General features: G+C 46.6%; 1 protein-coding gene across 1 annotated transcript in view; it reads right to left on the reverse strand.

The window, feature by feature from the left end:
* FOXK1 (forkhead box K1) overlaps positions 1-15,525 on the reverse strand; it is a 55,550-nt gene that overhangs the window by 29,672 nt on the left and 10,353 nt on the right. The window contains exon 2 of the mRNA XM_084536271.1: positions 427-624. Within this exon, the coding sequence (XP_084392397.1) occupies positions 427-624 (198 nt within the window). The remainder of the gene's footprint in view (positions 1-426; positions 625-15,525) is intronic.

A 15,525-nucleotide genomic window follows, 5' to 3' on the forward strand; every position in this document is an offset into this window, starting at 1 on the left:
CAGATAGCACCGGCACCACCCAGCAACAACAGAATGTTATTGAGATAAAAATAAAATAGGCCGTCCTAACAATATTTGCCTGCTTTCTTTTCTCCGCGTATATAGGTGGGTCTTGACAGATCTCTCTAATTCCTCTGCCAAAGATAAACAGCTCCATGCTGAGGCCAGCCCCCGCCCTTTAGAGCTCTTAAACAAAAACCCTGAGCCCTGCATTTAGGCAACAAAATTTTAGACTGTGCTCCATCATTCTGAACATCAGATATTTCACAGGTTATTTTTAATGGGGCATTTCATGCATCAAGTATAGCAGATAAAGAACACAAGGCTGATAAAGGCCGGTGTCAGAACAGAGATGGAGTTTCCAGAATACACACAGAAAGATGAGAAGAACCTCAGGAGGGTGGCAGGGGATGGGTAACATCTTACCTGATAGTGCCTGTGGGGGACGGGAGGGGACTGACCACGCTCCGGAGATCCGGCTCCGGGATGTGGATCTTCAGAGGCGATATTTGAGGGTAAAGTGGCCGAAGGGGAGGCGATGAGGCTTCTTCTTTTACTTCCTCTTTATGGTATAAAGATGTGAACTGGATCTTTATAACCGTGCTAGGGAATCGAAAAGTACACCTGTACGGGAAAGAAAGGGAAAGTCACTGTCACACATGATGCTAAACAGTTTGAATGTTTTTATATGTAACTATTGAATCATTAATAAATTAACAGCATAAAAATCCACCACCCACTACAGCATCTTTCTGCCCAGACTCCTAGGCAGGAATTGTTCATCATTCACAAATCACTGCATATACATCACAGGGATTTCAGATGCAAGCTGAAGGCTTGGGTAGGCTAAATGATTTCCCCAAGGCCATGTATTCCATCAACGACTAAGCGTGACATAGAACTACAAAGACAAACCGTTGGGTTCCTGCTTTATCAAGGTCTAGAATTTATCTTTTATTGGCTCCTTGCACATAACTCAGGAAGGTACGAGTTACTAGAAAGTATCAGGCCACGAGTAACACTCAACAAAAAAAGCCATAAAGACCAGACAGCCCAAACAGCCCCCAGGAAGACCAGACAGCACCATTTAGAGACCGGCCTCTACACACTGTAAAACTAATACCCATTTATATCTCTGCACATGACACTAAAAGATAATCTAGCAGGTTTCCTATTAAAAAAAAATACCTTTATTTACAAGTGGCTCCTTTGGACGGCGTGGCTTATAGCTAAGAGGGTCAGAACAGGGCAGCTACAAGTCTACAGGGTTTCATTTCTTTTATAAAAACATTTCTTTCCAATTGTTACTTAGAAAAAGCAAATGATCACACATCTACATGTGTAGCCTTCAAGAGATGCTGTGAAATTCAAAAGGAAATAAGCACTGACATTTTCTGTATTTGAACAGAAAGCTTTCTAATTTATAGTGTCTACAATAGGCACGGGGCTGTAAAAGCGAGTGTTCTGCAGTTCTACTTATTGCGCTTTAATTAGACAATAATGTGCAATCAATACAAGCTTTCCAGGGATCATTTCACTGATACTAAGGTTAAAGAAGCAGGAAATAAAAACCAGGTTTCACCGTGGGAAAGGCCAGCAGAGCACAGCGATTGTGCTGGCTTCCAGCACCTCGCCTATAGAAGGAAATGAGGGGACGTGGGCAGCGTTGTTCTAGCACCATGAGCACGGCTGAACATAATCCCTTTAACCAGGGTATTATTGAATCCTGTAGGTAACAGAGCCAGGTGGTAGGCAAGTAAATCAGCGTTTGTGACTGCCTCGTCTCACCTCTGCTAGTGAGAGAAATACAGGGAAACGTTTTGTTGCTGCTCTAAAAACATACTTTCCTGCTCTTGGTGTCTCACAATTTAGTTCTACTGTAAGGTAACGTTCAGAAACCTGCTGTGAAAAGAGCAAAATTATCATTCTGGCATGGGAAGCTCCTCCTCATCTCCCTTCTCATCTCGAGAGAGCTGGCTCAGCATCCGGCAGCACGGAATCGCCGTGGTGCTGCTACGTACAGCAGGAGCTTGTGCAGCTTTTCATTCCCTTCAGAGGTCCTGTGCTAGTTACTGCATTAAATAAGAACACCACTGCTGCCCATGCAGCCTGGCCATGCTTACCGAGCCCTTCTAACCGAGCCCAGGACAGTCCAGACCTCGTTTAACAGTGCTCAGTGTGATCCCAACAGGTCTGGCTGCCCTGCAGCAGCTCTGCAGCACGGCCGAGGCCAGCCCCGCACCATGGTGCACAGCAGCAAGGAGCCCAGTCCCACCACCACCACATTTTGCTTTTCAGAGGAACCCAATAATATGAGACCAGCATCTCCTCCTGTCGCTGCCTCCAGGTCATGCATCCAGCTCCTCAACTCCATTTTATTTCCTGATGCTGTAACGTTAGATAAGAAGGTGCTAACTGCACCCAGGCTGGTGCCAGCAGTCCAGGAGCAAGGACAATCTTCACAAAGCCAACTTTTGGTTTTCCTAAATCCTAAATCAAGCTAACTGTGAAGTTTAAGGCGACCCAGCAGCCGTGTGCCTAAGAGGCCTGTCTCGCACTGCGTCTCCTTGGGAGCCCTCCCCGGAGCTATCGGGTTCAGCCACGTGATTTACCCGCACTGGAACAAGGGAGAGAAACGGGGAGGCTGGGCTGGGCTGGGCTGGCTCCACAGGCAAACAATTTGTTGGCTGCTGGGATTTCATTTTTAGAAAGACAGCCCTCCCGGCCCACTGGAGCAGAACCCAGGCCGTGCAGCTAGCTTTAACATCTCGCTAGCCAGCACGTACGTGGCCCTTTTGTAAGAACCAGTCCCACAAAAAGCAGAGGGTGGAAATCTGGGAGGGTGGGCATGGTTTCAGAAGGCTTCTGAAGCTTGGGCTGTGCTAGTTCCTGCTGCCTGGCAGAGTGGGGGCAGCTAGTCCAAAGTGCCTGCATGCTTTCAGTGCTGTAAAAACCGGGGACACAAGAAATGGAAGCGCAGTGCAAAACGCAGAGCACAGATTCCTGCACAACTCCTCCCCTCCCTCAGGGGGAAGGTGCCTGGGATTAGCGTTATTGTTGCAGTCCCTGTTCCAACAACCGCAGAAATACCAGCAGGGACAGCCTCGGTGCAGCCCAGAGACACTGCCCCAGGTCAGCCGACACGCACTGACACCGGGGAGCCGTGTCACCGGGAACTCGGGACAGCCTCACCATGAACCATGTCACAGCCAGCTCGCTTTTCATTACACTAAAGCTGGATGCAGTTTTAATGAGCTTTTCTAATTGTTCCCTTAATTAACCTCTTTCCTAGCAAGAAGGATAAATGCAAATTGTATCAGGTAGTGCTATTTAGAAACCGAGGCACATTAGTGCAGGATTTAAGCCTATGAGAATTGTACTTCCCCAGAAGATAAGCTGGACAAGACAGGCAGCCCAAGCAGAACTGAGCACGCGTTCACTAAGATTACTGTATATAATTAACGTTATTTAAGCTGAATTAGACTATTTGATCCATGTTGCATGGTTCCTATCAAAGATGCACAGCAATTACCACCACGGCTTAATGTGTCCATCATGAGAAAAAGATCAATCTGAAATTTAGACTCAGCATATAAAGCATAACGAAGACAACTGCTATTTCCAAAGGTGTCTAAGATGCAACTCTTTTAAGCACCTCAGAAATTCCCAGCTGATTACAGAGCAATGAATTAACGGTCCACAAAAAGCTCTCGGTCACCTGCAGGCAGGAGGCAGCCTGCCTCGATTGCGGAAGTGCAGAGCTGTCCTCGATAACCTGCTCCAGACAGGTCCAACCTGCAGTCCCAGGCCATATAAACCTCTCCTATTGTATAAAACATGATGTAACTGTGTGTGAGTACATCTGAAGTCCTTCTGGGAAAAGGATTCTCATTTCTCCAGGATCCTTGCGAGGCGGGGAGAATATCTGTCTTAAAACCAACAACACATGCATGCAGCAGGCTCCAGAAATTGCATGGAAACAATTCTTGCCTTGTGAGATTGCAGGCAGGAGAAAGTCAAAGCAAACGGATTGCTGGCTCCCTGCTGCATGCCTGAGCTCCCTGAACGCACGCTATATATACATTGGAGACCAAGGGCAGGAGGAGGAGTGCACATGCCACACATTGCTACAGCGACGTAATAAACAACAACAACAAAATGTTGCTAGAAATGCTTGTTTGCTTTAAGTACGACAGAATTTCAAAAGTTTCCTGGACAAGCTCCTCACGCTGACAACACAGCGCCCGTGCTATTAGGCTTCCTTCATGTGGTGAACCAGCGACAGTGACCACAAGCATTTCATCTACGTAAGGCCTGAAAATAAAACGCTAGGGAACACTAGACTTTACATAAACATTCACCCCTAATGCATGCTTCGGGGAAAATGGTTAGGGGAAAAAAAAAAGGCAACATGACAACTCCATACCCTGTGTGACACCATAAAAACCAGAAATGTTCTCCCCCCTCCTCCAAGTGCCTTTTACTCACAGATGCAAAGGAGATTGAGGTGCATTTGCCAAAAGGTAGTGCCAGACTTGGTAGAAATGGAGGCTATTCACTGATTTCTTTGTTAGAGCACTCTGTGTGCTGCTCCACACCAAATGGCTTCTGCTAAAATCTGTTTCACAAGGGCAAGAAAAGGCTGCTCGAAGAGACTTAGAAAGGAGACAGGAAATGGAGCTGGATTTGGGGCTGTGCATTTACACCGCAGAAAAGCACGGTGTAAAAACAGAGAAGACAAAGATCATGAAGAAGCCAAGTAAAATAAAGAAGCTTATGTACATACGCATGTATTTATTATATATATTAAACATCATTCTGGTAAATGCAAAGGGGAGTAACCAGAAGAGCTGTCACTCGAGTTGCCATCACTGAGCCAGCACTACCTCTGCCTCCTCCATCGTGCTGCAGTTTCTGGAAGCCGCTGCTCCTGCGAACACGCCCCGAGCACCCGTGCTAGGAGCAGTGCCAGGGCGCAGGCTGAGCAAGAAACATTTCGTGAGATGCTTCATTGAGAGTAACGCTTTTCGCCATCTGAATCAGAACTGAAACACGGGGCTGTGGCTCCATTCAGAAAAATTAGTTAGGCATGATGGTCTCCCTCTGCTGCAACTGCCACCTTTTCTTTTTAAGCTCACGGCTACCGGTAGCACCCCCTGACCCTGACACCCTTCCCTCTGGCACACCACGCCAGGGGACAGCAGCCACAGCACACCCTACGAGGTGGCAGTCACCTCCCCAGTCAGTGCCCTGCTCAGACCCAGCCAACGCTGACAGGCAGAGCTCTCACCACAGCACCAAGTGCCATGGCGAAACAGAGCCATCACTCGCTAAAATTTGACTGAGGAGCCCCACAAAAGCCTTTGTAAGAGGTATTAAAATCCCCAACCAAACCGCACACACCAGCCTTTATTCTGTCCCCTCCAACTCCTCACCAGTCCCGTGCCATTCACCCAGAAGAACACCGTATTATTCCCATGCACAAAGCTCCAAAACCACGCTGGGTTTCTCAGCTTGACTGAGAATTTGCCTTCGTTCACCTTTGTTAAGCCATTACCATTTCCAGTTATTTCAAGGTACCTGATTTCACCAGAGGGCAAGATGGATCCTTCTCACCCTTTAATGCAAGGTGTAGGGTAAACACCAAAATTTCAGCGTGCAGGTAGTGCATGCAGCTGCCTTCACAGAGAAAGAAGTGCCCCAATTACCTCCTGCAGCTAATTTTCCTGGTATTCCGTAATCAGCTAAGGGAAGAACAACGCGCTAGCATCTATGAAAATCACGTTCCCATTAAGTCATAAATCCACTCCCTGTTCCTGCCATACTTTGAAGCAGCCTGAGAGGAGGTGCCTTGGCCAACATGAAAGACTCACTGGGAAAGTTTACCCAAGATCAAACTACATTTGGTTAGGAGGAGATGAGAGTTTGCTTCACTTACCTAAACACGGATCTAAGCCCTGAAGGCCTGCCCGTGGACAGATAAGCAAAACTACCTGACACAAGAACAGCTACCTCAGATTCCCATTTCTTCCAAAATAAGGTGCAAATCATTGCTGCGACCACTGCATGACAAGATCTGTTGCGTTGTGATGCTTCGCTCTGACTGCAGGGAGCCTGACCACAGACAGACAACACGTTTCAAAACAACAAAAAACCGTAAAACACAAAAAATTCAACTGCAAAATGCTTAGAAGGGTTCCTCCCCCACCCAACCCCCTTCAGTAAGGGAAACAGCCAAATCAATTTTCTCCATCTTCTCCAAAAGGAAGGTAGCCCCTTGCTCCCTGATGGCAATAATCATCAGCAGCATTGTGCTCACGACGATTATTTTGCTGGAACTGCAGCTGTCTGAAGCAGCGAGGTAAGCAAAAGCATGAGTAACAAAACCACCTTTCAATCGCGAGTGAATTATAGTGAATATTATTTTGAAGGGATGTCATGAAACCATACAACAAGCTCTGTACAGCTGTCTTAGCTGTCACAGGAGATTATGTACTACTCACCCCTCCTTTACAACAAACTAATAATATCATCAGCCAACATTTCCTGTTCCCCTCCCCACCGCAGGGATTTATTTATTTTTTTTAAATAACATTTTGTAGCCAACGCCAGTAAGAAACCTGCTTTATTGTCTACTTGGCTGGTGCTATCTGGATCCCAAATGAAAAAGTTAATTGCACCAAGACTACAGGAGGAGTTCTGGAGGAGTGAAGACAAATAGGTTTTATTCTCCTAAGTCTAAATCCACATTACAAGACAGGCATGCACCTATCACCATGGCAATTTAGAAGTCGTTCTGTTTGTTTTCTTCACATCTCTTTAGGCTAGGGGACACGGGCAGCATAACTGCCAGGTTTTTAAGACTGCCTCGTCCATTTCAGAGGTTACCACAGTCTTAAAGCAATGAGGTTTTCAGCGTTTGCTATTTCCCTTTCAATTGCACCACTGGTCTGACCAGATTTAACACAGAAATCCTACTGAAGGCTAACCCACAGAGTCCAGAGAAGTATCTGTAACGTGATTGTCAGTAAAATAACCTGCTGCTTCTACAAAGAAAGAACCGAGGGGCCTGTAGGTAAATGGTGAAGCCCCGAACCCACTGCTCCTTGACAAAGGCCACGGGGATGCTTCAGTACATTTGTTCTTCCCGAGATGGACCAACTCAAGCCAAGACAAGGCAAGATGAGCATGTTGTCAGACAGCAGCAGGATAAGGAAATAAACTGTGGAGCTCCCTGTAAACACACCTCTACTGTCATCCACTGCTGTTTAGTTAGAAGAAAAGCTACAGAAGTCACCGTTAGTGTTTCTAACGTAACTGAAGGAAAACTGGGATCAGAAAGCATGGAGCTTAACTGCAGATAAAGGAGTGCAGCGACCTCCGTAACCACCACAAAGACTGAGCAACCCATTGAAAAGTTTGGTTATGGTTATTGTGTAGGGCACGATAGGAGTTTAGATCCAGGAGGACTGGTTTCTAACTTTAAAGTCACCACAAGTTTACAAATCGCTTGCCTTGGATGCTTTGTAACGCAGTCACTGTATGTTGTCCATGCTGTCCTGCTCAACGCCACAGATACACAGAGGAGGTAATGCCAGTTGGATGGAACTGGGATGAGTGAGTCCAGGCTTGAAATAAGGAGTTGAATTCAAGAGACAGAGATCTTAATTCTACTTCACAAATAGCAGTTTTCTTCTGTTGGGAACTTTTTTCCAGAATAATGCCAGCAACCACTTCCATTGCCCTGTGACAGCAGATATATAACTCAACCTCACTGTCCTGGTCCCTGCATTAGCTGCCTCCTGGCTGTCCTGTCTGCCCCAGAACTAGCACCAAACGGTGTTTAGTAAAGGCAAACTCACCGGGAAGCAGTGAGCATTCCTCACGCCCAGTCCAGTGGCACTAGCAGCAACTAGCCTATAGCTCTGCATTACTGGAAGGATTTTCTGTCCTTCCAAATACCTGTGGAGCTGACATTCATTCTCTTTTTTTTGGAGGGAGCTGCCAGGCAGAGCAGCCCCCTGGCCTTGCCCTCCACGTGGCAGCACCGACACGAAGGAGGCGGAGGGGACGAGACTCGAGGGGAGGAAGGAGGTACCAGCAGCAGTGCTGCAGATTTCTGGCAGATAATTAAAAAACAGAGTACGTAACCACAGACTCAGATTTGAGCATCACATGATCCAAACAGCGCCTTCTCCTCTCAGAGGACGAAATGCAGCTCATTCATTTTGAGAGAAGCTCCGCTCTCTATCAGGTACGTCCCATCAGCTACCACGCCGATGCTTTCAGGCTGGAAATTTTCAAAAGTTCCTGAAACTGAAAAGTCGATTTTATTTTAAATTCAGCTTAATTATTCCAAACCCAAAGTCAACCAGCTGGGGCAAGACACCAGCGGCATGAACAGAGCCGGGAAGTGTTTTCTGCATCCCAACAAGCCTTCCCATGTCCCGTACCCACAGCAATTCTCGCAAGGCAGCAAGGTCAGGGCTCCAGGAGTGGGTTTTGTCAGCTCGAAGGGGCTTCACACAATGCACAACACGTGCTTTTCAGCATCTTCACGCTTCCAGAATTTATTCACCCATTGTCCTTGAGGGAAGCAAGCACATTAAATGGCTGAACAAGGACAGCACGTCAGAAAAAAACAGAATAAAATAAAACTGCCACTTGGTCACAGACGTGACCTTTTCCTTGGACTTCACGCTACCGCTTGCTTGGCACCGTACACGGGTTAAGGGATTTTTTTCCTTAATGAGAAGGCACCACAGGTTACACCGGGATTTGCCTAACACTGCATATTGCCATGTCTAAAATGAGGTTTCCAACACAGCCAGACAAGATTTCAAATGGGCAAAGAGCGTGTGCGGGCAAGTGTATCTATTTAAAACAAATACTACCAGCAGCATCAGGCAAAACCACAACTTATGAATAGCTATGCCTCTTAAAAGCACCAAGTAAATTAGCTATAATGACTGTTTCTATTGAGCTCAGTTGCACTGGGCTTCCCTTTATGTCGTTTCATCAAGGCTCGCAAACGCACCAAGAAACGCTTCCCCACGCAGGCTCATTTTGAAACCTTCAGCGAGCCCCTCTGAAGAAAGTCACGTTCACAGGAAAGTTTGGGCAAACTCTGGGATTCCCCTCCTGGCCAGCACCACGCACGCAGAAGGACACGAACAGAATTTTTTTTTTCAATTTTCAGCCCTCTCCGGCCGCTGCAGACATCCCAGGTGGCTGCTGCCCATCCCAGGGAAACGGAGCCAGGCAGGTGGCGGAGGGGGAAAGGGTAAACACCCCCAGGCAGATCAGGAAGGCTAAAAAGGAAAAGAGATACCAGAAGCCCAACCCCATGAACATCAAAATGCTGTTCTGGTTCACATATATCTTCCTTAAGAGCACACAGAAAATAGGCTGCTTTTTTTTTTTTTTTTTTTTTTCTTTTTGAGGCTCTGACGACTAGATGTTGAAAGCAAAACCTTCAGGAGGGTTTGCACTGAAACACCATGCTGGGCGACTTAAAAAACAATCATTTTATTCTACACAGCTTCCCTACAATTTCTGATAGGCTCTCTAGCAAACCTTTTAATTGCTGTCAGAGAGCAAACTGATAAAACGAGCAACAACACCGCCAGGAACAATGGCAGTTAATTTTTCAAGCGAGAACGTGCTAGGTTCTTCCACACTGGAGAATTAATAGCGAAGAACCAAGGGCTGTATTTTTATTTGTACATCCCTCACAGCTCTTTAATGACGTTCTGATTTTATTCTTTGAAAATTATTTGAGATGTCAGGCACAGCTTTACTTCAACATCCTCCCCTTTCAAGAATAAAGCACAGTACAGGAAAGGGAAAAAAACAAAACAAAACAAAACACAAGATATTGCAGTTGCCTTTTTTTTTTTTTTTTTCTGTGTAATGAAATACCACAGCAAGGTCAGGGAATAAATTCTGTGAGTATGAAAACAGAATCTCGTAGAAGAGCAAGGAAGAATATCATCAAAATTGCTGAAAAGGGTGTTTCAAGGAGGTGGTGGAGAGCCAGCAGGAGCGGGAGGAGGTTCCCCCTGGAGTCACCACCCTGCCCACGTTATGGATGGGTCCTGTCCAGATCCTATATCCCCAGCACTGCTGGACAGGTCTTACAGCAGAGCTGCTCGGTCCAATACTGAAAAAAAAAAAATCTACCAGGAGCTGCTCCAGAAAGCTACTAGAGTGCAAAGGGACAAGAATCTGCAGTTTCTGAAAAATAACCTTCCTGAAACTTCTCCAGAAGCCACTCTAAGTCAGCTCGTTGTGTTTCTTTATGCCTGCAAAAAAAAAAAGCTGAAAGATATCCTTGAAAAAAACATAATTACCACTTGTTTCTGAACACAGTGGAGCATCTGACTGGGTTAATCCACACCTGACTGGATCTGAATTCATCTATACATAAAAAAATAAAATAATTTAAAAAAATCTACAAACACTTATGTTAAAATTAATCCAAACTTGGGTCTGACAAATATCTCCAGGCTGATTATAAACATGCAGGATGATGTCAGAAATCAAGCCCTGCTGTAGTCAAAAGAATATCCGTAGCAGGCTTTTTTTAACAAATACCATTAAGGCAGATTATTTTTGGTGCTTGGGTCAGTGACTCTGCTAGAGCCCACCACCAAGCCAACCTTGTTAAATAGGTACGTCAATAAAAGATGGAAGTTACTTGATGCCTGTCCGCGAGGAACGGAGAAACAAAGAGGTGATGCTATAATTGTACCTCAGTCAGTTTCGCGTTTCAAAACATTGGAGTCAGCTTCAAAATATGCCATTCACTCCAAACGAGGAGCGCCGGGCACAGGACTCGCTATCAGAAGACGAATTCCTCTTCCCCTCCCAAGCACTCCCATTCCTTTAGAAACCAGCAAGCTGCAGCTCGGTGCCACACAGGGAGGATGGCACGGAGCACGGCCAGCCTGCAGCATTTTAAAGGTCTAACTCGGCTGTGATTTTACATCCATCTCAATTAATCTGCAGCATCAACAGCCACGGGGATTGGAGGGTTTTATTTGTATTATTTGTAAGGTCTCTGAAGGTGAGCTCCAGCCCCGCTTCTAGCAGCTACAGAGGCTGCTCTGTTCCCCTCGGTTCTCCTTACTGTAAACAACTCGGTGTTTCTGAGCAAACTGCTAAGATACAGTGCACTTTTTTCCTGTGTGTGTCAGATGGGAAGCCACGGCTCAACCCACCACCGCCCCGCGTGTCAATTCGAACCTCTCTCCTTTACCGGGCCTCTCGGTACAAAGGCAGGGGAGAAAACAACCTCTGTGTTGGTGTGCAAACAGTTACCTGCGGACAGCATCTAGGTGACTGCCTTTCAGGTCTAAAATTAACCGTAAAGCTGCTGTTTATTTTGAAGGCTGGCAATAAGGAGCTGGTTTAAGTGTCAGAAAGAGCAGCCTGATGAAACCTCAGAACCTGGTGCGAAAGCTCGCCACCGAAGAAGTGGGCTGGCACGAGGTGCAGGCGATGCCTCTGTTTAAACAAGGCTGGCTGCCGGCCCCAGAAAGTTTCGCTATCAACGCTGCAGATGGCTGATATGATCTGCAACACACAGCACACCCATTATGTTGTTTTGTTGTGTGTGTGGTTGTATACATAAAAATAACCATAGGTAAGAAGCTCCGTGCAACACGCACGGGCCCCTGTGTGCCCACTGCTGCCGTAATCAGGTATTTTAGCCTGTAGAGGTCTAGATCGTATCTCAGCAATTTCTTTACCAAACACTAAATATCTGATCTTCAGAGAAAATGTAAATTATGTGCAATATTGGAGGGGCACCTCTCTCTTTCATCATCCAGTCTCATAACTGCAAAAGTCCCTTTCCACGCTGGGCTGAGCAGTCTATTACATTTCTTACTGTATTACCTTTTTTTTTTAATTTTTTTTTTTAAGCTTAAAGCCTGAAAGTTATCAATCTTTTTTTTTTTTTTTTTTTTTTTTTTTTAATAAAAAAAGAACAAAACTCCAACATGCTACATACAGCGTTCCTCAAAAGCTAAACAGCCATTTAACCCCACTGTTTGCACGTAACAGAGAGGCTAGGAAACGCTGCTTTAGCTCAGAAAAGATGGATGGCTTCTTACGAACCTACCCCTTTCTAGCTCTGATGTTTCTCTATTTTCATTTATTTTCCTAAAAAGAGTGCTCGCCTACCAGCCTTCCTTTTTCAACCTCCTTGCCACCTGTACACCAGCACTGCCTCTTAAAGGGTTCGTGCCCAGCTCGGCCTTCACCCCATTGGCATGTTTGAAAGCCGGATCTCTCTCGTCACCTCGAGAAAGCTCCTGGCCCCCTTCTCGAGAGCAGCGGGGTGATTTCCGCGCCCCGAGCTCAAGAGGAAGGAGCACACGGCCCTAGCTGAGCTCTCAGCACGCCGTGCTGTGCCGGCAGGGATCAGTCCCTCGCCACCGTGCCTTTGAACAGAAGCCTGTCTGATACGCCGCGGCCTCAGACACGTGTGCGATTCCAATAACATCGCCCGCGGCTGGAAATAGACGCAGATGTCCAGCCAGCCGCTCCCTCCTCCCAGCCTCCTTTATGTCAATAAATCTTAACCTGGCTGTTTGAGCAATGTTTAATCATAAACAGCTCGGAACGGGCTCCAGAACATAAACAAAGGGGAGTAGGAGCAAAGCGGGGAGCCCAGTCCCGAGACGCTGCGGAGGAGCCAGGCAGCAGGGCGCAGAGCCTGGGACCTGCAGAGGAATGGGACACGCACCTGGTGTTATCTCAGCCAGCCTTGTGCAACAACGCTAGGCATGCAGGACTGCTACCACAGGAGCATTTCAAGGATTAAATGCGTTAACAGCCTCAGTTCCCTTAAGAAAAATAATGAAATTGCTTAGAACACCCACTTAGATGCATGAAAATAAACTCCCCTCGTTGATCTCATCCCACTGCCATCTCCAGCGCAGTCAGCTTGGTTCCCTTCTGTGTTGCCAATCAAGCTAAAATTAACTCCTCTCCTCCTGCTCACTGCACGTGCTAGCGCCGGCGACAGCAGCACGGGGCAGGAATTGCACCTTGCTTTAGGGAACAAGAAGTGCTCGGGATTTGCAGAACCTCTCCTGAGATTTTAACTGCACCACTTTGAGGGGCTGCACAGCTCTAGTTCAAATATTTCTGAATACCTTCGAGTCAATATTGGCCTCTTCTGATGGCCATGTGGAAGCCGTGGCTCCCGTCCTGCTAAACCAGGGTCCAGCTCAGAAGAATCAACACCACGCTTGTCACTCCTGCTTTGACTCTGAAGAGCGGACATCTGCCTTAAGACAGGATTTCTGCAAAGCCTCGGAGGTCTTTTCATTGGCATGGCACTTAGTGAAGTTTGGGGCATCCTTAGGACACAGAAATTCACTTTATAGGGGTTTCTCTCCGACAGCATCAGCAATAAATATCTTGTCCTAGTGTTCACTTTTAAAATTGATCCATTTTAGAGCCTGGTGTGATTCCTCAAATGGGGAAAAAAATCCAAATCAAAAATAAAATCCCAACCCTATCAGATAACCACTAAATAAAATTAAAAAACAGGTCAAATTGGCAGAAAAACATAACAGAAGCAAAAAAAACAAAAACAAAAACAAAAAAAAAACACCACACTGTGAAAACAAATATTCTCAACCGTGTGCCTGAGAGCAGCCAAGGCTTTATGCAACAAAAAGAAAAACCAATACACACCACGACAGCAAACGAGGTTATTCCACCCTTCCCCACACTAACTTGCTGCTCTACAAAGTAAATTCAAGTGCACAAATGGCTCTGTCCATGTTCTGCTACCACCACCCTCATCCTCCACGAGTCAGTGGCAAGCCCTGCGCCTTCAGACTTAATGGCAGACCCTACAACAAGCCTTGGATCATGAGCACGTTTGGCTCAGCGTTCACCGAGGTCTCAGAGCCATTCCTGCAGGAATTTGCAGGTCCTGGTACCACCCCAGTCCTGGGGACGTATGGGCAAACCACAGCTCTCAGGCTGAGGAGCACTAACACATTGCACCCAGCTGCTTTGGCACCCCCGAGCACAAAATTGGGGCAGCACCGAGCACCTGGTTTCTTTTCGGAGGTGTTGCAGCAACGGCGAGCACCAGTTCTCTAACACACACACACGCCTGCCTGCAGGGAGTTTCTGCGCAGAAAGGACTGCCCATTCCCCATTCATTCATCACGGGCTGAGTTTTTCCCCCCTCCAAGACAGCCCTCAAGATAAGAGCAGGAGCCTGGCTTCAACTGCACCGCAGCGCAGACCACAAGGGGTGACTCAGCACAGCCTGGCCACGACCAGCACCTCTCATTTCTTCCCTGCTTCTGCGAAACTTGAGAGCCGTTCTGAGCAGCTTTCCAAGCCTCTGCCGCTCACACCGACCTCGGTTAAAATTAAAAAGGTCAATATTAACTATTTTCCCTCTTTGCTCATCTTGGCAGAACCGTTCGGCTAAGTACGTTTCTCCCTCAATCATAAACCACAATTAACACCTACCTCAGTGCCAAAAAAAGCCCCACCTGCACCCACGCTCTGGGGAACTTCCCCGTAACAGCTCCTACAAAGAGTTCTGTTTTCAATAAGAAATTAAGCAGTGCACCGAGAATTAAATACGTAGTGACAGCATGGAACGAGTGGCAGTGCCAGCGCTGGCCTCGACAAGCCGTGCTGGTTATTCATTTCCATACCGAACTCAACACCAAGATTTTTCAAGCTTTGCTCAACTGCTGGGGAATTTCCAGCTTGCCACAGCTCCTGCCCCTTCCACCACAGAAATCTGGCCACGCACAGCACGCAGCATGTGTCCTATCCCCCTTTTCATGCCCCTTTCCAGCTTCCTGGGAAGACCCTTCCCTTATTACTACAGGTTTTTGAGTATTTTTATATCCCGGAGAAGGAGGAGAAACTCCCCATTTGAAAAGATCAGTTCATAAAAATCTCTCAATAACCATCCCGGAGAGGGGCACTTGTTTCAGCATCTCTGCTGGACGCACTCGAGCAGTTTGATTCTCATGTAAATCTCATTTGCAATGCCATCAACTTCCTTCTAATGGGCCATTCATCATCCTAGGGCTGGCTTTCAAGGAGCCAGCTGGTCTCCTTGAAAGGTCTCAGCAGCCACCTAGGAGACGTATTTCCAAAGCTAAGACCTACCTATAAACACATTAGCGAAGGCTGTGCAAAACAAAGTAACCTCAGTAAAGCTCAGGAAAAGATCTTAATTCCCACATCCATATGCCAGAAAAAACTTGTGTGTGGGATGTTGCTAACCTTTGCATGCAGTCAGACTCTCGAAGAGGGCTCTAACACACAGAGCATGACTATGATGTATTTTCCTTTGAGGCTGGTTCAGTTCATTTAGAAAGTGATTTGGAAGGAGCTAATGTACTATTTATGTACATTATAAAAAACGATCCATATGGACTCAGACTTTGCAAAATGTTCACTCAAGTCCGTTCTGCTCCCTCCGAAGACATTTCACAACCCATTCAATGCCCAGTAGAGGAAGCC

Source organism: Aythya ferina, assembly GCF_964211825.1.
Source record: "Aythya ferina genome assembly, chromosome: 15".
NCBI lineage: Eukaryota > Metazoa > Chordata > Aves > Anseriformes > Anatidae > Aythya > Aythya ferina.